At 38.3% G+C, this 23,641-nt stretch overlaps 1 protein-coding gene across 1 annotated transcript in view; it reads right to left on the reverse strand.

Annotated features, from left to right (window-relative positions):
• The window catches only part of GTF2F2 (general transcription factor IIF subunit 2), a 145,638-nt gene that overhangs the window by 98,247 nt on the left and 23,750 nt on the right, over nt 1-23,641 (reverse strand). The window contains exons 3-4 of the mRNA XM_055336129.1: nt 18,547-18,565; nt 16,968-17,112 (exon numbers count right to left, since the gene is read on the reverse strand). Coding sequence (XP_055192104.1) covers nt 16,968-17,112; nt 18,547-18,565 — 164 coding nt within the window. The remainder of the gene's footprint in view (nt 1-16,967; nt 17,113-18,546; nt 18,566-23,641) is intronic.

Below are 23,641 nucleotides of genomic sequence, written 5' to 3' on the forward strand. Positions count from 1 at the left end.
CAGTTTACTATCTCTGCCTTGGTTTGAATTCTTCCAGAAGCTGGCTCTATAAAAAGTTTTTAAAGTTCAGGTAATTTATTTGTGAGACGATCCAAGGAAATTTTGGAAGAGAGCTAGGGAAAAGAGGAAGAGAAAAGAAGTTAATAAAAGAGTCTAGAAAATTGGTATCAGCCATATATCACTGTGGAAAATCCTTCTTGCTGCAAAGCTCTGTAAGACATAGGACAGGAGTCACCCCACTTGAGGGTTAAAGGAGCTGTGTATTTCCCACCAATTCCTGTCAGATACTGGATGAGAATGGTTCTTAGCGTGAGTGTTGATACTCTAACATTTCTGACCTGCCCTCCAGGAGGGCAGAGAGGCTGGCAGCAGAGGACCTCCTCAGACAGAGACACAGATGTTGAGATTTAGAAGTTGGCCAGCATGCACAGAAATGGCAAGGGCAGAAAGACTATGGGCAGGCCCCGAGAGCATCAGTGGTATTTATGGCACAATTCCTAATCCATGGGAGTCTGTCCCTAACTCAAAAAAAAAAAGAAAAAAAAATCTAGAAAAAATCTAGGAAAAAATCTAGAAAAAACCTAGAGGCTGCAGAAAAAGGATTATAAGCTGCTCTAATCACCAGGCAGGGATCCCTGGGTGGCGCAGCGGTTTGGCGCCTGCCTTTGGCCCAGGGCGCGATCCTGGAGACCCGGGATCGAATCCCACATCGGGCTTCCGGTGCATGGAGCCTGCTTCTCCCTCTGCCTGTGTCTCTGCCTCTCTCTCTCTCTCTCTCTCTGTGACTATCATAAATAAATAAAAATTAAAAAAAAAATTAAAAAAAATAAATCACCAGGCATTTTCCTTTGATGAACAGTGTAAGTGTTCCTCTCAAGAAACTGTTTAACTATGGTACATAACAAGTTACATAGTAAGAAAAAACTTGCAAATCCTCCTAGTCATTAAGGTTTGCTTAGTTATATAAAAGAAACTGAGGCTGCTGGGTGCCTGGGTGGCACAGTTGGTCAAGTGTCCAACTCTTGATTTCGGCTCAGGTTATGATCTCAGGGTTGTGGGATGGAGTCCTGCAATGGCCCCTGTGTGGAGTCTGCTTGAGATTGTCCCTCTCTCTCCCTCTGCCCCTCCTGCTCGTGGTCTCTCTTGTTCTTTTAAATAAATCAAGAAAGAAAGAAACTGAAGCTATAAACAATCTTGCATGGTGTGCTTTTTTCTATATGAGCAGAGAAGCCTACAACTTCTAACCATAAAATATACTCAAGACAGACTTTTTCAGACGGGGAGGGGAAAATGTGAACACAATGTGTCTATAGGGGTTTCTGTTCCCTTCTTTTGGAATAGCTAACGACACAGTAAAAGCAAGAAACTGTGGACTGATACACATACATAGAGCTCTTAAAATAATAATAATAATCAGCTGCATTTCTTTTCAAACATAGCAGTCCTTCAGAGCATGCTGGCTGTCTAGCAGTGTTTCACCTTTGACCAGGCCGTAACTGCCCGGTTCGGCAGGCAGATAGTAATTGGTAAGAACATGGAAGAGTGAGGTTTTTATTTCAGAATTTAAAAATGTTTACTGAGTTGTTTTGCATTAAAGATATATAAACTGATCTGACTTTCAAGAGATCTTAAGTTTTTCTATTCTTCTTAAACAATTTATTTTGCAAGTAATAGTCTAAATTGAGGTTTGTATACAAATTGTATATAGTACTCCCGTTGTTTACATTAACCATCTAAATTAATGAACATTTTTTATTCCATTCATTACATCAATTCTTATACCACCTGCTTGCATTTTGTTAACCTTTGTTTTAAAAGCCCTCTATTCTTTAGAGTTGGTTCATCTTGCATTAAAATTTTCTTCTTTATAAATGCATCCATTTACTAACTTTAACTATACACAATCTGAAAATAATTCAAATACATTCAGTAAATACAACTCAGAGATTCCCCTCATCAACAGTGTCACAAGTTAGACGTCAGTACCTCAGCAACCCTAGAAATGACTTCTTTCTTGTCGTTTGTTTTTTGTAGTTTAAATACAATGTTCTGTCATTTTTTTTAGCATCCAAATTCCTTAAAGAGTACTACAGAGGGTGCTTCATAGTAACACAAATGATTTGATGAATTGTATTTTCTCCAGTGGTATCTTTACAAGTACGTGAGCTGTGCAACTGCAAACTACTTTAACTTCAGATAGAATTGAACCATACATCAGAAGAGGGGTGAGAAAAATCAAGGGACATTGGAATTGAGCATTACAGCTCCCACTGACTAAATCTATGATGATACTGGATTTACTGTTTTGTTTTGTTTAAAGGTATCCTAATAGTATTGTGGTTATTTATTTTTTTAAAAGGATGCTTATGGACACATGTCCTGAAGAATTTTAGGACAGAATAATATACTGTGTGAGATTTTCGTTAAAGTAACCCATGGGCGGGATCCCTGGGTGGCTCAGCAGTTCAGCGCCTGTCTTTGGCCCAGGGCGTGATGCTGGAGTCTCGGGATCGAGTCCCGCATCAGGCTCCCAGCATGGAGCCTGCTTCTCCCTCTGCCTGTGTCTCTGCCTCTATGTCTATCATGAAAAAATACATAAAATCTTTAAAAAAATAAAAATAACCCATGCGGCTCCTGGGTGGCTCAGTTGGTTAAAGATCTGACTGGTGATTTTGGCTCAGGCAATCTCAGGGTTGTGAGATGAAGCCCAGTGTCAGGCTCCGTGCTAGGTATGAGCCTGTTTAAGATTCCATCTCCCTCTGCCCCTCTCCCCTGTCCTTTCTCTCTCTCCCTCCCAATGAATGAATGAATAATATCTTGTGAGGTACAAAGGGCAGTGGCTGTGCTATAGCTGAAATAAGACTGACTATACTACTTCTCTACTACTGTATATGCCTAAAAATTTTACATAATGAGAAGTAAAAGAAAAAAATGAGGGTGGGGGAAGAGGGAAAAAAAAGTTTTTCTTTCCTGGTAAGCTTTTATTTTTCTTTTCCAGAGAGGGAGAGAGAGGAGGGGGGAGGGGGCAGAGGGGCAGGGAGAGAGAGAATTTTTTTTTTTTTATGATAGTCAGAGAGAGAGAGAGAGAGGCAGAGACATAGGCAGAGGGAGAAGCAGAGGGAGAAGCAGGCTCCATGCACCGGGAGCCTGATGTGGGACTCGATCCCGGGTCTCCAGGATCGCGCCCTGGGCCAAAGGCAGGCGCTAAACCGCTGCGCCACCCATGGATCCCGAGAGAGAGAATTTTAAGCAGGCTCCACACTCAGCATGGAGTCCAACGTGGGGCTTGATCTCACCACCCTAAGGTCATGACCTGAGCTGAAATCAAGAGTCAGACACTTAATCAACTGAGACTGAGCTACCCAGCTGACCTTTCCTGGTAAGCTTTTACCATGAAAAGCCCTACAGATAATTCTTCACTACTAATATATCAATATAAAGGTAAGAAATCAGCCACATCCCAACTTTATATTGCTTTTTTCTCTTTACTAAATATGGATCTTTAACATTGAAATAAAAGAATTAAATCAAGCATGGATTAAAGTAGATGAGGCAGGAGGAGACAACTCCTATCTTCCTATATGCAACAATTTTTTCAAGAACAAGACAAAGCCATGTGTAAATCACCATATTTTTTTGCACTAAGAATTTTTTTCAGTCAGAACTTGTACAAAGTAAGAAAAATGTGCTTTTGCGATTGTGGTAAACACCCCAAATTGTTTTTGAAGAAGTAATGTGACAAACAATGGCTAGTGGAAAAACCTGGTGCTTAAGAGGAGGTATTTTTTAAAAAATAAAACCTCAATGATAGTCTCCTAAAAGCACACAAATGTCTTCTGACATAAGAGAAGAAAAGCAGCAGAAGGAGAGGAAGAGGAGAGAATAAAAACAACTACTAGGGAGGTAAACAGGTTTTGGTCACTCCTGTTGGCAACTCCACAAAAAAAAATAATTTATTTTATGACTTTAATATCACCAGTAGTTGTATCGAATAGCTTGACTGCTAAAAATAACAGCTTCTCTTACAGGAGACCGTGGTTTCTCATCCTTGGCGCTTGGCGCTACTGACATTTTGGGCTGTGTGGTTCCTTGATGGGGAGGGGCTGCCCTGTGTACATACAGTAGGATGTTCAGCGGCAGTCCCAAACATTAATTAGATGCCAGGAAGAGGCAGCTGTGACAATCAAAAATTACCCAGAAGTGGGCAAAGTTGCCCCACGTAGGAACCACCACACTAGATAGTTATATAAAGATATAGGTCTAGAAAGACAATGATTAGACATTATTTTTGTTTCTGCAAGGCAAATCCAACAGGACATTTCTGAAGAAACTGAGGTTTAAAGTAGGTAAAGCTATATATCACTGTGCTTTAAAAAACAGCAGTATATAGCCCTGGGAGGTAAAAATCAACAGGGCAATGATGGGGGAGGAGTGCAAATAGCTATGAATAAAGTGAACTCTTATCTTTTTACATAAGTAGTCTGCTCTTATTCACGGACAGCATGTTTAAAAAAGTCCACCATAAATCCCTAAAGCTGGGTGGAAACATACAGGATTCCTTTCATTTTTCTACTTCAGTGTATGTGTGAAATCCAAAACAAAAAATTTCTTCCATTCTTTCTCCCTTTCTTTTTTTAATGCTGCCATTTAATCACAAAACTGATCTTGCATTTACACTGAAAACCACAAGTATGAGGATCAAGGGCACACTACATGATGTCAGACAATGTATATCCTATGGAAACACCATTTCTCTCATCAATAAAATAACAATGGTACCTACACCTCACAGGTTCCTTGCATGAAATAAATGAAATATTTCATGTAAAGTGCTCGCCATAGTGAACAAAATATGTGCTCAGTTGGGTTACCTATTTCAGTTAGCTATCACTGTTTAATGATAAGAAAGATGTAAATATTGTAAATATTTATGCATTAATAAAAATTTCTGGGACGCCTGGATGCCTCAGCGGTTGAGCGTCTGCCTTTGGCTCAGCGCATGATCCCAGGGTCCTGGGATTGAGTCCCACATCAGGCTCCTCACAGGGAACCTGCTTCTCCCTCTGCTATGTCTCTGCCTCTTTCCGTGTCTCTCATGAATAAATAAAATCTTTTTTAAAAATTAATAAAAATTCCTTCAATTCTTCTAGATTAAATAGTTATGAGAATATAAAATGACACAAGGCACTTTGTATCAATGTAATCAAGAATATAGTTCAAAATGTAGGACCACTATTTTTTAAACCTAACGCAAGATTGTTGAACACACATGTGATTTTGTCTCTAGTTCTTTGAGCATAAGTGTATTATTTTTTTTAAGATTTTATTTATTTATTCATGAGAGACACAGAGAGAGGGAGAGACATAGGCAGAGGGAGAAGCAGGTTCCCTGTGGGGAGCCTGATGTGGGACTTGATCCCAGGACCCCGGGATCATGACCTGAGCCAAAGCCAGGTGCTCAACCATGGAGCCACTCATGTGTCCAAGAAATTAGCAGGTTTGATGATAAAAACAGAGCATCACAGAATTTTAGGTATAGCCAAATACAACATACAATAAATATAAAAATTTGATGTTTTCTGACATCTCCATAAAGGATACAGAGAAGACAGTGGTCCAAAATAAAGTGAGCAATTTAATAGAAATCACAACCCAAACTTCCATATATTCTAGGCAACAAAATTTAAGTGGAATTCATGAGTAATAGAACTAAGGTTTAGGTTACTCTAACAAATTTGTAGCAATGATTAAAGCTGACAAAAAGCCAAATGTGTCAATATTCCCTGCATAAATTACATATCAATTCTTCTGAAAAATAATACTATAAATATTATCTAACTCATATTCAAACCACTGACAGTGTGATTATCACAATACACATATAGGAGAGACTACATTACCAAAATAAAAACTGCATGAGTGGCAAGGCTAACACAAAATTTAAAAGTCTTCTTTTGGGGATCCCTGGGTGGCTCAGCGGTTTAGCGCCTGCCTTTGGCCCAGGGTGTGATCCTGGAGTCCAGGGATCAAACCCCACGTCAGGCTCCCTGCACGAAGCCTGCTTCTCCCTCTTCCTGTATCTCGCCCGCCCCCGCCCCCTGTCTCTCAAGAATAAATAAAATCTTTAAAAAAAACAAGTCTTCTGTTATCCTTATATTTTTCACTGATCAATAAGTATTTCTCACCAGAACACATGGGATTGAATTTTTAAGTTTCTCGTTAATAATTACTTTTGATCACATAATTTATTCTAAACCCCAGGGAATTAAAAAAAATCATGTAGTAATGAAACAACAACCAAAAAGGCTTGCCAAGATATATTCTACACTAAAAAAATGTCTATTCAATCTAAGTATTGAGCTTTCCTAATTCCTAGAAATCTGGTGGGTATTTTTTTTAAGATTTATTTATTTATTTATTCATTTCGGAGAGAGGGAGAGAGACAATCAGGGTGAGAGGCAGAGGGAGAGGGAGAAGCAGACCTCCCGCTGCGCAGGTAGTGCGATGAGATGCAGGGCTCTACTGCAGGACCGTGAAATTATGACCCGAGCCAAAGGCAGATGCTTAACCATCTGAGCCACCCAGGTGCCCCCTAATTGCTAGAAATTTGGATGACACTGCTTAAACCATCTCTAAAGAATTTTGTTTTCTTCAGTAAAATTGTCAAGAATTTTGTTGTAAACAACTGCAGACTCTCAAAGTGAGTCACAAGAATATGCACTAACACAAGGACAATTGGTTACGGGAAGGTGGGATGGAACCAAGAAAAAGAAAATGGAACATCAACTGTACCCTAAAACATTTTATATCTCTAAAAAAATATAGCAAATATCAACAGTTATGAGATACAGCTATTATAATACTAGTTATACTATTCTCAGCAGTTTATTATAGACTTGAAATATTTCATTTAGAAAAAAGTAAATCGGGCAGCCCGGGTGGCTCAGTGGTTTAGCGCTGCCTTCAGCCCAGGGCATGATCCCGAGACCTGGGATGGAGTCCCACGTCGGGCTCCCTGCATGGAGCCTGCTTCTCCCTCTGTCTGTGTCTCTGCCTCTCTCTCTCTGTGTGTCTCTCATAAATAAATAAATAAAATCTTTTAAAAAACAAAATAAAAAATAAAATAAAGTAAATCAGCCTTAATGAACTAACTTGTGATTCCAAACCTTAATGTTATAATTACATTCCAGTTTTTTTCTCCTCCTCACCCTCATCCCCAAATTATTAAATCTACAGTGTATACCAACCATGCACTTATGCATGCATACCTGAACATGAAAAGAGTATAAACATGCCTTTTATTCCAGCCACTGAATAAAGGAACATTTTCTATTAGTTTTAACTTAAGAGAGTAGACCTGGCTCAGGCAGTTGGCAAAAATTTCAAAGCTGAACCAGCCACAAAACTTGGTGGTAGTTCAGAAAATAAAGAAAACACAAAGTCGTACATTTTTGCTTCAGTTTGCTCTTCCAGACAAGTATAACATTGCCAGAAAGTGGTAAGATTCCAAATCTTACTCCAGTGGCATGGCCATTACTCAAGAGAAAGCAAAAAATATAGCTTCCTTACTCTTTCCACAGGGGTTTCTACACATAATTCACTGGAAGAGTAGAAAGGCTGGTACGCTTACTAAAGTGGATGGGACTTACAGGTGGCAATCACTAAAACTATGGCTATCAGACTCTGGTATCTATCTAGAAGATACTTCCTCAAAAATGAATGGAATAAGCCCAACCTTTCAAAGAAACAACCAAGAGTATTCGACACCATTAATAAAATTCAACCTTCAGGGACATTTAAGAGGGCGTGGGATGTGATGAGCACTGGGTATTATATAAGACTGATGAATCACTGACCTCTACCTCTGAAACTAATAATATATGTTAATTAATTGAATTTAAATAAAGGTTTGCCTAATCGTATTATGTTAAAAAAATTCAACCTTCAAAATGAAAATTTGCAGTTTTGAAAAATTTATAACTACCATCATAAGCTTGACAGCTATCTAAACCTAAAGACTTTCTGTTTAAATCAGTGATGTTGGGCAGCCCGGCTGGCTCAGCGGTTTAGCACCGCCTTCAGACCAGGGCGTGATCTTGGAGACCCAGGATCGAGTCCCACACCGGGCTCCCTGCATGGAGCCTGCTTCTCCCTCTGCCTGTGTCTCTGCCTCTCTGCCTCTCTGCCTCTCTCTCTCTCTCTGTGTGTGTTTCTTTCCTGAATAAATAAATAAAGTTTAAAAAATAAATAAAAATAGGGCAGCCCCGGTGGCTTAGCGGTTTGGCGCCGCCTTCGGCCCAGGGCATGATCCTGGAGACCCAGGATGGAGTCCATGTCGGGCTCCCTGCATGGAGCCCGCTTCTCCCTCTGCCTGTGTCTCTGCTTCTCTTTCTCTCTGTGTCTCTCAGGAATAAATAAAATATTAAATAAATAAATAAATATAATAAAAATAAATCAGTGATGTTAATGAATACAAAATTTTGTTATTACAGAAGGAAACATGTCAACATGTGGAAGAAGTGCATAACTCAGTGAACCAACATTCTCCAAATGATGTACATATGATGTTCAAAATCATGCATAGGTCAAGGATTCATTCCAAGTACTAGATAAAGCCTATGGATTTCAATGTAACAGTATAAAAAGTTTACTGTTCAAGTTTTTTAAAATTTTTTAAAGATTTTATTTATTTGAGAGAGAGAGAGAGAGAGAGAGAGAACAGGAGTGGGGTGGGGTAGAAGCATCAGAGGGAGAAGTAGGCTCCCCACTGAGCAGGGAACCCGACATGGGGCTTGATCCCAGGACCCTGAGATCTTGACCTGAGCCGAAGGCAGGCACTTAACTCACTGAGCCACTGAGGCACCCTGGTTTCAAATTCTATACTGCAACAAACCTTTAAGAAACTAGCAATTACAGAATTTGGGTGTACTATCAAAAGAATACTCACAATTAGCTGAAAACTTCACTAACTACTCCTCCCTTTTCTAACTACATGTTTGTAAGAGGTCAGATTTTCTTCAGATACTTCAATAGAAATTAACAGACTAAATGCAGAAGTGGACAGAAGAATACAGCTTATCTTTTAAGCCGGACATTAATATGATTTGTAAAATGCCATGTTTCCCCCTAAATCTTTTCTGAAAACAGGGTTTTTTTCATAAAAATGTTACTTATGTTAACACATAATGTATAGGTGCCCTGAGACCAAAAGGTTCAAGAACCACTGCACAAAAGTGATACAAAATTATTACAATTATGATACATATGACTAAGTAAAATCTGAGTTCAGTAGCATGGCAACTAATAATAAGCATATGGTGCTGATTTAGGCAACAGAAGGTAACTCATGTATAAAGGCAGTGATAAGAAAAAAAATTCAACAAAAAGGAAACAGCTGTAGTTTGAATGCTAACAACACATACATATATACATAAAGCTTAGTTCAAACCTCTGGAAATTATACAACTGATATCCCATTCTCAACAAATGGAAGAAATGCATCAAGTTAATGTTTCCCACTAAGAGTCAAAAATTCAATTTGAAATAAAAATACTACCTATATTTATCCTTCATTTACCATTCTTGGGAAAGAGGATACCATTCTTGGGCAGGATAGTCCATACAAAGATTATAAATTCTACAATATTTCCAACATGACTGGTAATTCAGCATCTTCAAAGAGCATTTCCACAAGATATAACAGTTTTCTTCAAATTCAATCTAACACATTCTAAGACAAATATCTGTTGGTATATGTTACCAAAATCAAGTTTCAAAGTAAGACAGGCCACCACCAAATAAATTCTCACATACTTCCAATTATCTCAGCAGTTATACTATCCAGGGAATAGGTCTTATTATATAATGTGGACAGTGGTTAACCAAGTGTTACAGGACACATTGCTGAACTACTCTGATTAGCAAAAATAAAGTAAAAGAATCAATTGTGCCAAAATAAAAATAAGAGCAAGAAATAAAATGAGAAACAAAGAACGTAATATTCAATTTTGAACCTCAAATGTCTTAAACCTTGAAGGAAGTCACTAATAAGCCAGTTCACTGAAAAAACTTTTTTTTTTTTTTTAAGATTTTATCTATTCATGAGAAACACACAGAGAGAAGCAGAGACATAGGCAGAGGGAGAAGCAGGCTCCCTTCAAGGGGTCCAATGCAGGACTCAATCCCAGGACCGACCCCAAGATCATGACCTGAGCCAAAGGCAGACGCTCAACCACGGAGCCCCCCAGACATCCCTTAAGAACCATTCTAAAATGTATGTTTAGAGTAGTAGTAATTCTTAGGAGAAAATAAACTATTTTAATACCTTTACTTTATTAAGTCCACTCACTATTGGCCAATCCTAGCCCAGACACGATGGAGATAAGTAGGAGACCTAGTATCCTGTCCACAAGGTTTAATTCAGGGGCAAAATGACTAATACAAACTTCACTGCCAGAGTCCAGATGAAGAATCAAGAAAGACCAGAGCACAGTAAAGGCAGGGTAGCTGTGACTAAAAAAGGCAGACAAATCCCTGACAGGGAAAAAAGGTGAAAAAGCAGGAGCAGGTGCCAGGAAGCACCAGTAAATATAAGGGATTTCAGCAGACTGGACTAGAGAGGGTGGAAAGGATGGGAGAATTTTTCACAAGACTGCTTCAGAAGATTGCCTAAACATTCGCATGTGATTTTTATGATAGAACGAACTAAATGGGGCACCTGTCTGAATGTGAGAGTAAGAGGAGGCTAAGCACTATCATGGCCAAGACAATAAAAGATTGATGATGTATCACCGACAGAAATACAAACATATGGAGAATAAAAAAATGGGAAAATTGGTATGATTTTTATATCAAAAGTCCAAGTGGATTACCTGTGAAGACAACTAAAGATGGGACTGGACATCAGATGAGAGCCTAGACCTCTGTCACAGTTACCACTGTGGACCAAGGCTCTGTTAATTTCTCCTGAGTACTGCCATAACCTCAAGCTTCCAACTTGGTCTCTTCTCAACTGCCAACCAGTCAGTCTTTAAAATGTGTATCAGGGTCACCTGGGTGGCTCAGTGGTTGAGCATCTGCCTTTGGCTCAGGTTGTGGTCCCGGGGTCCTGGGATTGAGTACCACTTCAGGCTCCCCTCACTGCAGGAAGCCTGCTTCTCCCTCTGTGTCCCTGCCCCTCTCTGTGTGTCTCTCATAAATAAATAAATAAATCTTATAAATAAATAAAATAAAAATCAGATCAAATCTCTATTTTGCTCAAAAACCCTTCAGTGGCCCTCCATTTTGCTCAAAATAAAATCCAAAATCCTTACTGGTTTACAAACTCCTTAATGATTTGCCACTGCCAACTCCCTTCCTCTCTAGCCTACCACTTAGCCACTAATAGCCTATTCCTCTTCCCCTTGGTCATCTATTCCACCCCCACACTGACCTCCTTGCTACTCCTGGAACATGCTAGGCTTGTTCCCACCTTAGGGAACAAGCTTGCTCCCCCTGCCTTGAAAACTCCTAGCTGGCCTATTCCATATGCCTACGTCATCTGAAGGAGTTCAAGGCTTTTCAAATCTCATCTTCTCAATGGGCCCACACTGACCACACTGTTTAAACTTGCCAGCCCTGGGGTGCCTAACTGGCTTAGTAGAGCATGAGACTCTTGATCTCAGGGTCCTGAGTTCAAGCTCACACTGAATATGGAGCCTACTTAAAAATAAAATAAAATATTAAACTTGAAAGCCTCATCTTCAACCCAGTACTCCTGATCCCACTTTCTGCTTTTTCCCCAGATAACTCACCACCTGCTAGTCTGCAATACAATTTATTTATGGCATTTATTATTTGTTGCTATTTCCTCTTACTAAAATGTTAGCACTATGAAGACTGGGATTTTGCTAAAAAATACTAAATACTTGGGATACTAGTATCCCAAGTCTAAAAAAAAGAGGTCCTGGCAAACAGTAGGTACAAATATCAGTTTGTTGAATTAATGAACTGTTGCAGCAGGTCAAAGAAAATGAAAACTTAGAGCAAAAACACCACTGTGGTTCCATCAGCTCTAATCCTACCCATCTCCTCCAATATTTTCTAACTCAGTTATGGTTTCACCACTTACCCAGATGCTCTGGCCAAAAAAGCCTGGAAACCATTCTGGACTTTCCACTCATCCAATTCTCCCAGTTAATTCATCACCAAAAGCTGTCAAAATTACCTCTACTATCTCTAGAACAGGATGGCTCTTTTCCAGTCCCACTGCACCAGTTCAAACATTTTCATCTCTAAACTAGACTACCAAGTCCACAACTGAGCTATTTTGCTTTGATGTAACCAGGACTATTTAATGGACTTTAGATAGATTATGAAAAGTATGACAGGCTGGAGAAAGTAAAATGAAGAATAGGATATTTGAAGGCAAGAAAAATGCATTTTATTTTTATTTTTATTTTCTTTCCTCCTATTCAAGGCACACTTATTCATATACGTCAAGGTCCAGCTCAAATTTATCTTCACTTTTGAAGCCTTTCCCAGTTCTTTCAATAAAGTACTCTTTTTTCTCCTTTATACACAGCTCCATCAGAGCACTTTCTGTAGCAAGCTTTTTTTCCACATGCCAGTTGCCCAACTGAACAGAAGTTTAGTCTTATTTTGTTTTTAGTTAAGATTTTTATTATTTATTTGAGAGAGAGCACAAGTGAAGGGGGAGTGGCAGAGGGAGAAGCAAAAGCAGACTCCTCACTGAGCAGGGAGCCTGACACAGCTCGATCCCAGGACCCTGGGACCATGACCCAAGCTGAAGGCAAACACTCAACCTGACTGAGCCATCCAGGAACCCCAAGTCTAGTCTTATTCTGTCACAGAGCCTAGCATTAAAAATATCAGAACAGGGATGCCTGGGTGGCTCAGCAGTTGAGTGTCTGCCTTTGGCTCGGGGTATGGTCCTAGGGTTCCGGGATTGAGTCCCACATTGGGCTCCCTGCATGGAGCCTGCTTCTCCCTCTGCCTGTGTCTCTGCCCGCCCCCCATGAATAAATAAATAAAATCTTTATAAAAAAATAAATAAAAATAAATAAACATCTGAACAGATGAATTAATAACAACTTTTAGTCTAGAATTTGCGATTATAAAGAAGAAAACTAATTTTGAACAAAGGTAGGGGTGTAACTTATAAAAGCAATTGAAGTTATTACCAACAAATAGTAGATAAAAATACTAAACCAAAGATCTAGGGAAAAGAATAAAGACCAAATACATGAGGCATTTCTCCCTAAAGAAGGGTAGAGAGATAAGGATATTAGCTAATAAAAATATTTAATAGAGAAACAGATTTAGAATTTCAGAGAGAAATATGGAGTACAAAAAGGGCTAACCCAAAATAGCCCTTAAAAATAAAACATATTCTCTCAAACATGAATACTCAACTAGAAACAAATTGTGCTCCTAAAACACTCATGAAATGCAGATTGCTTTAATTAAGGAGACCATGTAAAAGATACAATCAGTTCCCTCTAATTCCATCCCCACAAAGATATTCTAATATGTAAAACTGAATCATTAGAAAATTGGTTCAAAGGGGCCTCTCAAAAACCAGCAAAAGGTATATTAATAGAAGGAATAAAATTATTTAAACTCTTAACACATTAAACTCAAGTGAGGTTTTTTTTTTTTAAAAAAAGATTTTATTTATTTATTCATGAGACACACACACACACACACACACACACAGAGGCAGAGACATAGGCAAAGGGAGAAGCAGGCTCCATGCAGGGAGTCCAACGTGGGACTCGATCCTGGGTCTCCAGGATCATACCCTGAGCCAAAGGCAGGCGGCGAACCGCTGAACCACCCGGGGATCCCTCAAGTGAGGTGTTAACTCTTCTTATAAAATTCTACATTTTATAGACATATAGACTATTTAAAAAAATGAAGAGCCTAGAAAAGCAAATTTTTATAAGCTGGTACAGCTCTACGCTTGAGGGAAAAACATAAAAATATTTAAGATAATTCTTGCCTTATGTATATTTCAATGTAAAATAAATGGCTTTACTCACTATAAAATGGCTCAGTTAATCATACTTTGGCAGGTTCATTATCAACCAATACTACAGTGTGAACTATGAAGATTTTTTGGGTCACAGACCCCTGAGTCTCCAATGAAAGCTACAGTCCTGTCCCACAGAAAAGCATACATACATACAAATCTTTTTTAAGTAGGCTCCACACCCAGTGTGGAGCCCAATTCAGGGCTCAAACTTATAACCATGAAATCAAGACCTGAGCTCAGATCAAGAGCAGGACGCTCAACTGACTGAATCACCCAGGTGCCCCTATATCTAGCATTTTAAATATGTCATGCAGTTACAGAGCCCCTGCTATTAATGATTTCCTAGAGATTCAAGAAACTCAGCTATAGAACTAAGATCTTTAAGATTGGAAGTGGCAAATGACATAATGCTCCTCAGAAAAGGAAATAAATTGTTAATAACAACTCTACAGAACTTTTTTCTCGTCATAGAGGCAATCAAGAAAACACTGAACATAAAAATCTCTGTTGTGGGACGCCTGGGTGGCTCAGTGGTTGAGCGTCTGACTTTGGCTCAGGGCGTGATCCTAGAGTCCCAGAATCAAGTCCCACATCAGGCTCTCTGCAAGGAGCCTGCTTCTCCCTCTGTCTATGTCTCTCTCTGCTTCTCTATGTGTCTCATGAATAAATAAATAAAATCTTAAAAAAAAAAAAAAAAAAAAAAATCTGTTGCCTGAAGTACATCAAATGATATACACACAGAGCTAAAAATGCATACATATGCCTTAAAATACACTTGAAACCTAAAGTGTTTAAAAATAAGATCTAATACAGGGGTACCTGGCTGGCTCAGTTAGCAGAACATTGGGCCTGGAGCTTACTTAAAAAATAGAGACACACAGATATATATCTTTTAAAATATCTAATATTAGTAATGGCTAATAGTTATTTGAGCATTTATTATGTAGAGTGCTGTTCTAAGTGTTTGAAATAAATTCCTATTTATATATGAATGTTAATAATTATTATCCCATTTCGCAAATAAGGAAATTGAAGCACAGAAATATGCAAGGAGAGCCAAAGAACAATGACATGAAACAGAAATGAGATTAAGAAGCAAAAAATTTCCTTACAGTATGCAACATCTAACAGCAACTTAGATCTGCATTTGTATTACCACAGTTCTACAAAGCAAGAACATATTGTCCAAACTTCAGAAGAAGGATCACAATCTTGATTCTCTTCCATATCCTTGCCAAGATAATCCTTATAATACCATATTCACTTTGGAGTACACTGTAACCAGAAATGTGAACACAAAATGTTCAAAAAAGAGCACAATACTAACTGAAGGATTTACAAGATTAAAAATGGAAGATTAATTTTGAGGATAACAAACTTTCTAAATCACTATCTCTTGTATAAGTAATAAATCATGCACTGAAAAAATTAGCAACTAAGTGAAATGTAAAAAAAAAAACTGAAAATAGGGTACCTTTCTCTGCAAAAGTAGCTCAAACTTTGTTCTAAGCTCTACCTCCTGTTTACTGTCTTGGTGCCATATGCCTCTTCTACTCCACGAACAACCACAGAAGTAGAGAAAACCTCAAAGGTTCAATAGGTCTTAATAAATATGACCAATCACAAGACAAATTACAGATTCCTTGGATGCACCTACGCCATGCCCTGCATAACATGGCATACAATAAATATTTGTTGAATGGCTGAATATTCTCCAGGAGAAAATGCAGGTGTTTAACGTTTTCTACCTCCTATAATACTATATTACAAATTTTGTAGCATCAGAACAATCCAATAAAACAAAACTTTTACCTTAAACCACAAGATCAAAAAGTTATAATTTATCATTTTGCTGGGGTTTTTTTTTAAGATTTATTTATTTTAGAGAGAGAAAGCCCGTATGTGCACAGGGGCAGGGGCCAAGAGAGAGAAGCTCCCAACCCACCACTACCACTACCAATCCAGGGCTCAATCTCAGGACTCTGAGATCATGACCTGAGCTGAAATCAAAAGTCTGATGCTCAACCAACTGAGCCACAGAAGCACCCCTATAATTTACCATTTTGTTTCATACTATGTCCAAGGGGGAAAAAATGACGAATTTTTTTAGATTAGTTTATGCAGCTACTGGTAATTCAAGACACCACAAAAGACTGATCTGAACATTATCTTGTTTTTAAACAGTAACATTCTACGTACTATAATTTCTTACACCTTTTCTTTATACAACCAGTAAACTTTTTAAATTAGATATGAGAAATTAGCTCCATTAAAATGAGCTGCCCTGCTACGTTAATAGTAATATTCTAATTCAGGTAAGGTTAAAAATCAAACAACAATGAAAATAAACATATATGTATGCTGCAAAAAATTTCTCTCTGTATTTAATTCACAAACTTAAATACCTGCTCCTGATTTATTGAACTGGTAAAATATATGAGAGAAAATACACAAAATTTACAAACTATATTTAACAGAGTTTCTTGGAAGGCAAAACAAACAGTTCATCTCTCTGCACTAAAAAGGCCCTTAGTATTGAAACCTACAAAAGCATATTCCCTAATATTAAGCAGTATTTTTCTTAAACACAACTTATAGTTGCTGAATATCAATTTACCAAAACAGGCAAGCATGACCCTATCTTGGCAAAACTCAGAATACTGTTTCTTCAACATCCTAGAAGACAGCTTGATGCACCATGCTCTTCCATCTGCTTTGTTCTATTTCTTCATGCCCCAAATGGAAACTAAACCCTTCGAGTAACAGCCAAAATTTCATCAATCACAGGAAATAAGTAGCATGATATGAATAATAGAGGCAGACAGAACAACAGATAGAGTAGCCTTGGGAATGACCTCAAAGTGGTACGTTGAGACAGAAAATCTATACAACACATACAGGAATCACATTACATAATTCTATTCCCACTTACCTGATGAGCTCTCAGTAAAGACTGTTAATGTCTGTCCTCCAACACTTTGTAAGACAAACGGATGTTCTCTAGGAGTGCTGACTGAAGCTGGTTTTCCACCAATATCGTGAATATTTGCAAGATCTTCATTCAAAGTAAACGACACCTAATAGACACATTAACAAGAGCTTATTACAAGAGACTTGTGTATTCAAAGTATCTTTCACAGAAATTCTGATTATAAATCAAATACTTTTTTAAAAATGTGAATCTTCATTTCTAGTCATTTTATTAAACACTTCTCTAAGACTTTATCAAACAATTCTACTTAGTCATAAAAAGAGAATCTAGAAAAAAAAAAAGAGAGAATCTAGGAGAGCCTGCGTGGCAGAGTCAGTTAAGCATTCAACTCTTGGTTTTGGCTCAGGTCATGATCTCAGGGTTGTAAGATCAAGCCGAACATCAGGTTCTTTGCTCAGAGTAGAGTCTGCTTAAGATTCTCTCTGCTTCCCCCCACCCACAAATAAAAAAAAATAAATCTTAAAAAAAAGATAATCTATTCCCATTTGTCAGAATAACAGGGCGAATCTACCATTATAAAGATGGGTGACAGCTTTCAAATGTTTTCTCTGGTTTATGGTTAAAGAAATTGTTTCCAAAACAGGAATAATTTTTCCCCCTAAGGTCTGTGAATTCAAGGGATGTCTTGTTACGTTTGTATCCTTATAAATATATATACTTAAACACATATTTAAATATAAATAAATATATAGCAAAGTGCCTGGCACAAAGAAGGAAAACAGTATTTGCTGAATGAGTGAATATTTTAAGAGTATAAAGAAAGCAATTGCACTTAAAGGGGGGGGCAAGCTATTTATTAAGAAAGCTTAAACACTCTAATAAGCAGAGGATGTATTGCTTTTTAGGTTTCAATGACTACTGTAGGAGTACATGGTGCTGTTTCATTTTCGAATATTTTAACAAATACAACTAAATATTTACAAAGATAATGCAATATTGAGACTTAGAATAAAAACACATAGTAGATATTCTTTCAAAATGATTTTTTACTATATACCAGATCTCCCCAAGGGAAGATCACACTTTACATCAAAAGATTTATGAACATAAAATAATAGTTTCCCAACTGCACAGGAAAGATTAAGAAGCATTTGTTAAACATTTCTCTACTATGTGATTAAGTACTACAATTATGTCCTGGACTTAATGAATCAAAACCTAAAGCCCTGAAAAATCCAGTCCAAATGCCTTTGCCACACTGAAATAATGTTGAAGTATTACTGTAGCAATAGTAAGCCTCACAGTCTTACTGTCTGTCCGTCCCGTGTCCCCCCCCCCCCCCCCCCCCGCCAGGGGACAGTTTAGGTCAAAGCAGAAAAATGCTAAGAATGAACAACTAGAAAGGAGTCCATTCATTCACACAAAAGTAGCATTTATGCTGTTTTGTGTCCCACACTATCAGCCACCAGTCTGATGTGGAGTTTTCCAGAATACAAACACCAACTTCCCTTTACTATTACTAATACGTAGCAAAATGATCTCATGATTTTAAATAAAATAATCACAGAAATAATCTTACCTCAGTCCTTCCTTGATTCCTACAAAAGAAAAGAAAAATTTTATTTAGATTTCATGTTTTCTTCAAGTGTACACTAAGAACTAAAACAACTACATCACATTTACATAAAATATAACATTTACATAGATCAACTAATATTTACCCTTGGCTCTCTGCAACTAACCTACTTGTAATCATATAGTAAAAACAAGAGTTACATTAATCCCATATGTATATTATGAGGAGTTTGTATCACCCACCACTATTACAATGGTCCTAATACTTTAATCAAGTAATAACCTCATTACAATTCTTATCTTTATGTCTACAGCCTAAATAATAGTCTAAAGCTTAAAAACGTATTATGTATCTACTATAAGCAAAGTATTGAGTGTAAGATCTCCATTGTCAGCCAGAAGATATAAAAACTACATCCATAACTGTAAGAGATACATTTTAATTAATGTTTAATTAAGAGAGCACCAATGTGCCAGGATCAGATAGGAAGACACTACTTCTTCCATTTTAAGAGATGAAGAATGGGGACAGCTGGGTGGCTTAGCAGTTGTGCAACTGCCTTGGGCTTAGGGCGTGATCCCAGTCCAAGAATCAAGTCCCACATTGGGCTCCCTGTGAGGAGCTTCCTTCTCCTTCTGTCTGTATCTCTGCCTCTTTGTGTCTCATGAATAAATGAGTGAAAGCTTTAAAAAAAAAAATTAACAAGAGAGAAAGCCTGATCTAAGCCTTTTTTTTTTTTTAAGAGTTTGTTTATTGGGACGCCTGGGTGGCTCAGCCTCTGCCTTCGGCTCAGGTTGTGATCCTGGGGTTCTGGGATCGAGTCCCACATCAGGCTCCCCACAAGGACTCTGCTTCTCCCTCTGCCTGTGTCTCTGCCTCTTTCTCTGTGTCTCTCATGAATAAATAAATATTTAAAAACACATTTTTTTTATTTATTAGAGAGAGAGAGAGAGGAGAAAGCATAAGCCAGGGAGGGGCAGAGAGAGAGGGAGAAGCAGACCCCCTATTGAACAGGGAGCCTGACACAGGGCTGGATACCAAGACCCCAAGATCATGACCTGAGCTGAAGGCAGACGCTTAACCAACTGAACCACACAGGCACTCTCTGAGCTAAGTTTTGAAAGGTACTGGGATTTCAATAAGCTGAGATAGGAATATATTATTAGAAATCATCAACAGAGCAAAGCCACTAAGAGTCTGATAATGAAAATGTAGTCACATTTGACTGGAAGAATACAAACTAAGGAATAGGGGGAGATAAATTCGGAAGGAGAACTGAGGCTAGATCATGGAATATTTTAAATATCATAGTACAGAGAATGGACTTTATTTCTCAAGTAATGGAGGGCCCCAAGTATCATTTGAACAAAAGAATAAAGTACAAAATATGCTCCTAAAAACATGCACCAGAACATATATATAAAATGAAAAATGAAGACCAGTTAGAAAACTACTGTTTCTCCATAACACCAGCCTGAATTCCAACCTGCCTTCATTCAGGGGCTCAACCACTCATTCTGACATTAAGCATCTACTCTACAACCATTAGACATGGTGCCAAGTGCATGGTACAATATGAACACAGGTCTTTTTTTTTTTTTTTATTGAACACAGGTCTTTATCCTCAAAAAGGTCCCCCAGTTTAATGAAAAAAGAGCTAATCCATAAACAACATAAACAGGATAACTATGACAGAGGTACAGCATACTGTCATGAAAACACAGATGAGAAAGCTAGCAAGAGATGAACTGAATTGAGGGATGAGGAAAACAACATGGAGGCATTACGGGTTAAGAGAATCCAATTAAACACAGACAGAAATGATCTAGCACATTCTTTAGAGCATCCATGAATGGTAGGAAGGAGTCAAGTGGTAAAGAGCCCCTTAGGCCACTAAGGAGTCCAGAATCTTAAACAGGTTTGTTTACTGCAGGACTTCTCAGTCTTTCACATGTTAAAGTGCAACGCTGACCCTCCTTTTGTGGAAGTATCTAGAAGTGAAAAAAAATCCTAAAATTTCATATAAAAATCTGCATTTCCAGCCTCTCTCAAAAGACCTGAAGATTTGGCAGCAATGCCCTTCCCCACTCCCCAATTCAGCATGACAACAATCCCTTTGACATGCACAGATAGGCAGTGAATTCACTGCAATCCCTTCCCTATCACTCCTGGATCTGGATTCTTAGAAGGATTTAATTTAGCTACCTTTCAGACATAAGTGCTGCAGTCAAAACAAAGGCAAAGATGCAGAGAAGGCACTTGCAGAATGTTTACTGAGTTGGAATAAGGCTTAAAGCAAAAACTCACATAAAACGTAATGAAGGCTTGAACCAGGTAATGACAGCTTGGAAGGAGGAGGAGTGTGTGGCAGTTGTATCTGAGCTGTCAGAACTGATAGAGGAGGAAATGACTGGAAGTAGGCAGCAAGGGGAAAGGACTGATTAAAGATCATGCTGACATTTCCAGTCTAGGGGACTAGAAAATCACCCAGATCCAATTAGGGAACACAGGAGGGGATGACAACTTTATTTTCATATATTTATTTATAACATCATCTTGGCTGGAATGATAAGAGACTGATGAACACTAGATGAGTTCATTTTCCAGAATAAAAACTAGTCTTTAAAGACTTGTGACTTATTTTAAAAGGATTACATATCCTTTTGCCTTAGTATATAAATGTATAAAGCATACATGACCTTTTGTTGTTCAATATTACCAATAAAATATATCTTCTTCATGATGACCTGTGGTTAAAATTACAAACATCAACTACTGTAAAACACAGTAATATCTTCAGAAATAAATGAAGCAAACATGTATCCCATCCTTTCACTGAATGCTTCATAACATTGTGAATTAGTTTCTCCTTCATTACTATGTCCATTTCTCAATACCCCGCAGCTATTTCTTTAGACTCCAGCCTCATTCCTCTTGTCTTTCTAAAAAAAACTAGTCATTTGTCAGGGTGCCTGGCTGGCCCAGTCAGTGAGTCAGTGAGTCTTCAACTCAGCTCATGATCCCCAGAGTTCTGGGATCAAGCCCCACAATGGGCTCTCTGCTCAGCAAGGGGCCTGCTTCTCCCTCTCCCTCTGCTCCCCTCCTCCATGTTCTCTCTGTCTCTGTCTCTCTCAAATAAACAAAAACCTTTTTTAAAAAATCATTTGTCTTTCCTTTTTGTTATTTTTGAATATTTCTTAGATTTGACACCAATGGGAGGAGACTTATCACTAATCACTGATGACCAATAAAACACCTTTTTCCTAAGTAAGAAAATCAACCAAATAATACCAAGTCTCTAACTGTGCTCCAGGATCTTTAAAATTTATTTAAATTCAATTTAATTAACATATACTGTATTATTAGTTTCAGAGGTAGAATTCAGATTCATTAGTTGCATATAATACCTAGGGCTCACTATCTTCACGTGCCCTCATTATTTTTTTAAGTTTCTTTTTTTTAATAGATTTTATTTATTTATTCATGAGAGACACAGAATGAGAGAGGCAGAGACATAGGCAGAGAGAGAAGCAGGCTCCATGCAGGGAGCCTGATGTGGGACTCGATCCCAGGACTCCAGGATCACGCCCTGGGCCAAAGGCAGGCGCTTAACCACCTTAGGTGTCCCTATTTTTTTTTTAAGTTTTATTTATTTAAGTAATCTCTATACCCAACGTGGGTACCCAACCCAAACTCACGAACCTGAAGATCAAGAGTCACATATTCTTCCAACTGAGCCAGCCTAGGAATCCCTGGGTTTTTGAGTTTTGTCTTGTTTTTAATTCCTAATCATACATTGCCACCCTGCCCCCCATATTTTTTTTTAAGATTTTTTATTTATTTATTCATGAGAGACACAGAAAGAGAGGCAGAGACACAGGCAGAGAGAGAAGCAGGTTCCCTGCAGGGAGACTGATGCAGGACTCTCAATTCCAGGATCCTGGGATCACAACATGAGCCAAAAACAGTTGCTTAACCATTGAGCCACCCAGGTGCCCCCATATATCCCATTCTTGAACAATTCACCTCAAAAACCATTAGATGAAGCCAAGCAAAGTACGCATCTGCAGAGTGAGTTGAGAAGGGTAAGCCTAGCCCAAATGGGATGGAAAGCAAGTGCCTAGGGCAGAAGGGGCAGCCTAGTGTCAGAGCCCAGGAGATTAAGGAGGATAAGGAGAGCATCCCCACAAAGGAATGGCTCAACAAGTAGTGTGTCAGAACCTAGTAGGGTCAGGACTTCCACATGGGAAGAAAACCTAAGACATGTTGTCTGAGTCCTGGAGGGGGAAGTAGGCATGCCTATGAGGACAGGGAGGGGATGACAGTGCTGAGGAGAGCATCCCTGTGGAGGCCTACAAAGGTAGCAGCTTAATGGGGGATGTTATAGCCCAAGCCAGGTGAGGAGGGCATTCATACACTGGTGGGGAAAAAGGGGGTTCTAAACAAATAAGAACAAAGGTCTAAACAAATAAGTGAATATATATTAAATATAATAGGAACCAGGTTCATTTTCAGAAAAGAGGTACAAACATGAAAAGGGAGAAAACTGGAAACATTCAGTGATATTGAACTAGAATTAGATATTGGTGTAAGTTCATTATTTCCAACAAATATAAATATACAAATTAACATAATTTAAAGGTGTATTTAAAGGTGTATATGTGCATATACTCCCTAATTCGGTCCCCTAAAAGGGTCTGGGAGCAGCAATGAGCACTTGTGGTATCCAGATCTTAGTTTCTAAATATCATTCTCCTCTAGAAAGAACTAGGACTCCACGGAAAAATGCCTGACTTCAGACTTAGACAGAAACAAGATGAGTCTAAACCATTTTTCTCTGACAAAAAGTAAGCGCTCAAAGAATGATCAAGACATGTCAGAAGGCTACAGGACTTACACTACTGAACTGTACACTGAAAAAAGGGTTAAGGTGGTAAATTTTATATGTATTTTTTACTACAATAAAGAAAAAAGGGGGCATGGGAACCATCTTAGGACGAGAGTCCAATTTGAACATCAGAATAAATAATAATAGTAACAAAATTGTGACCCATTAACTAAAATTGGAATACGTGAATTCATACCAACATAGATACCT

The sequence above is a fragment of the Nyctereutes procyonoides genome, unplaced genomic scaffold (genome assembly GCF_905146905.1).
Source record: "Nyctereutes procyonoides isolate TBG_1078 unplaced genomic scaffold, NYPRO_anot_genome, whole genome shotgun sequence".
In the NCBI taxonomy this organism is placed as follows: Eukaryota; Metazoa; Chordata; class Mammalia; order Carnivora; family Canidae; genus Nyctereutes; species Nyctereutes procyonoides.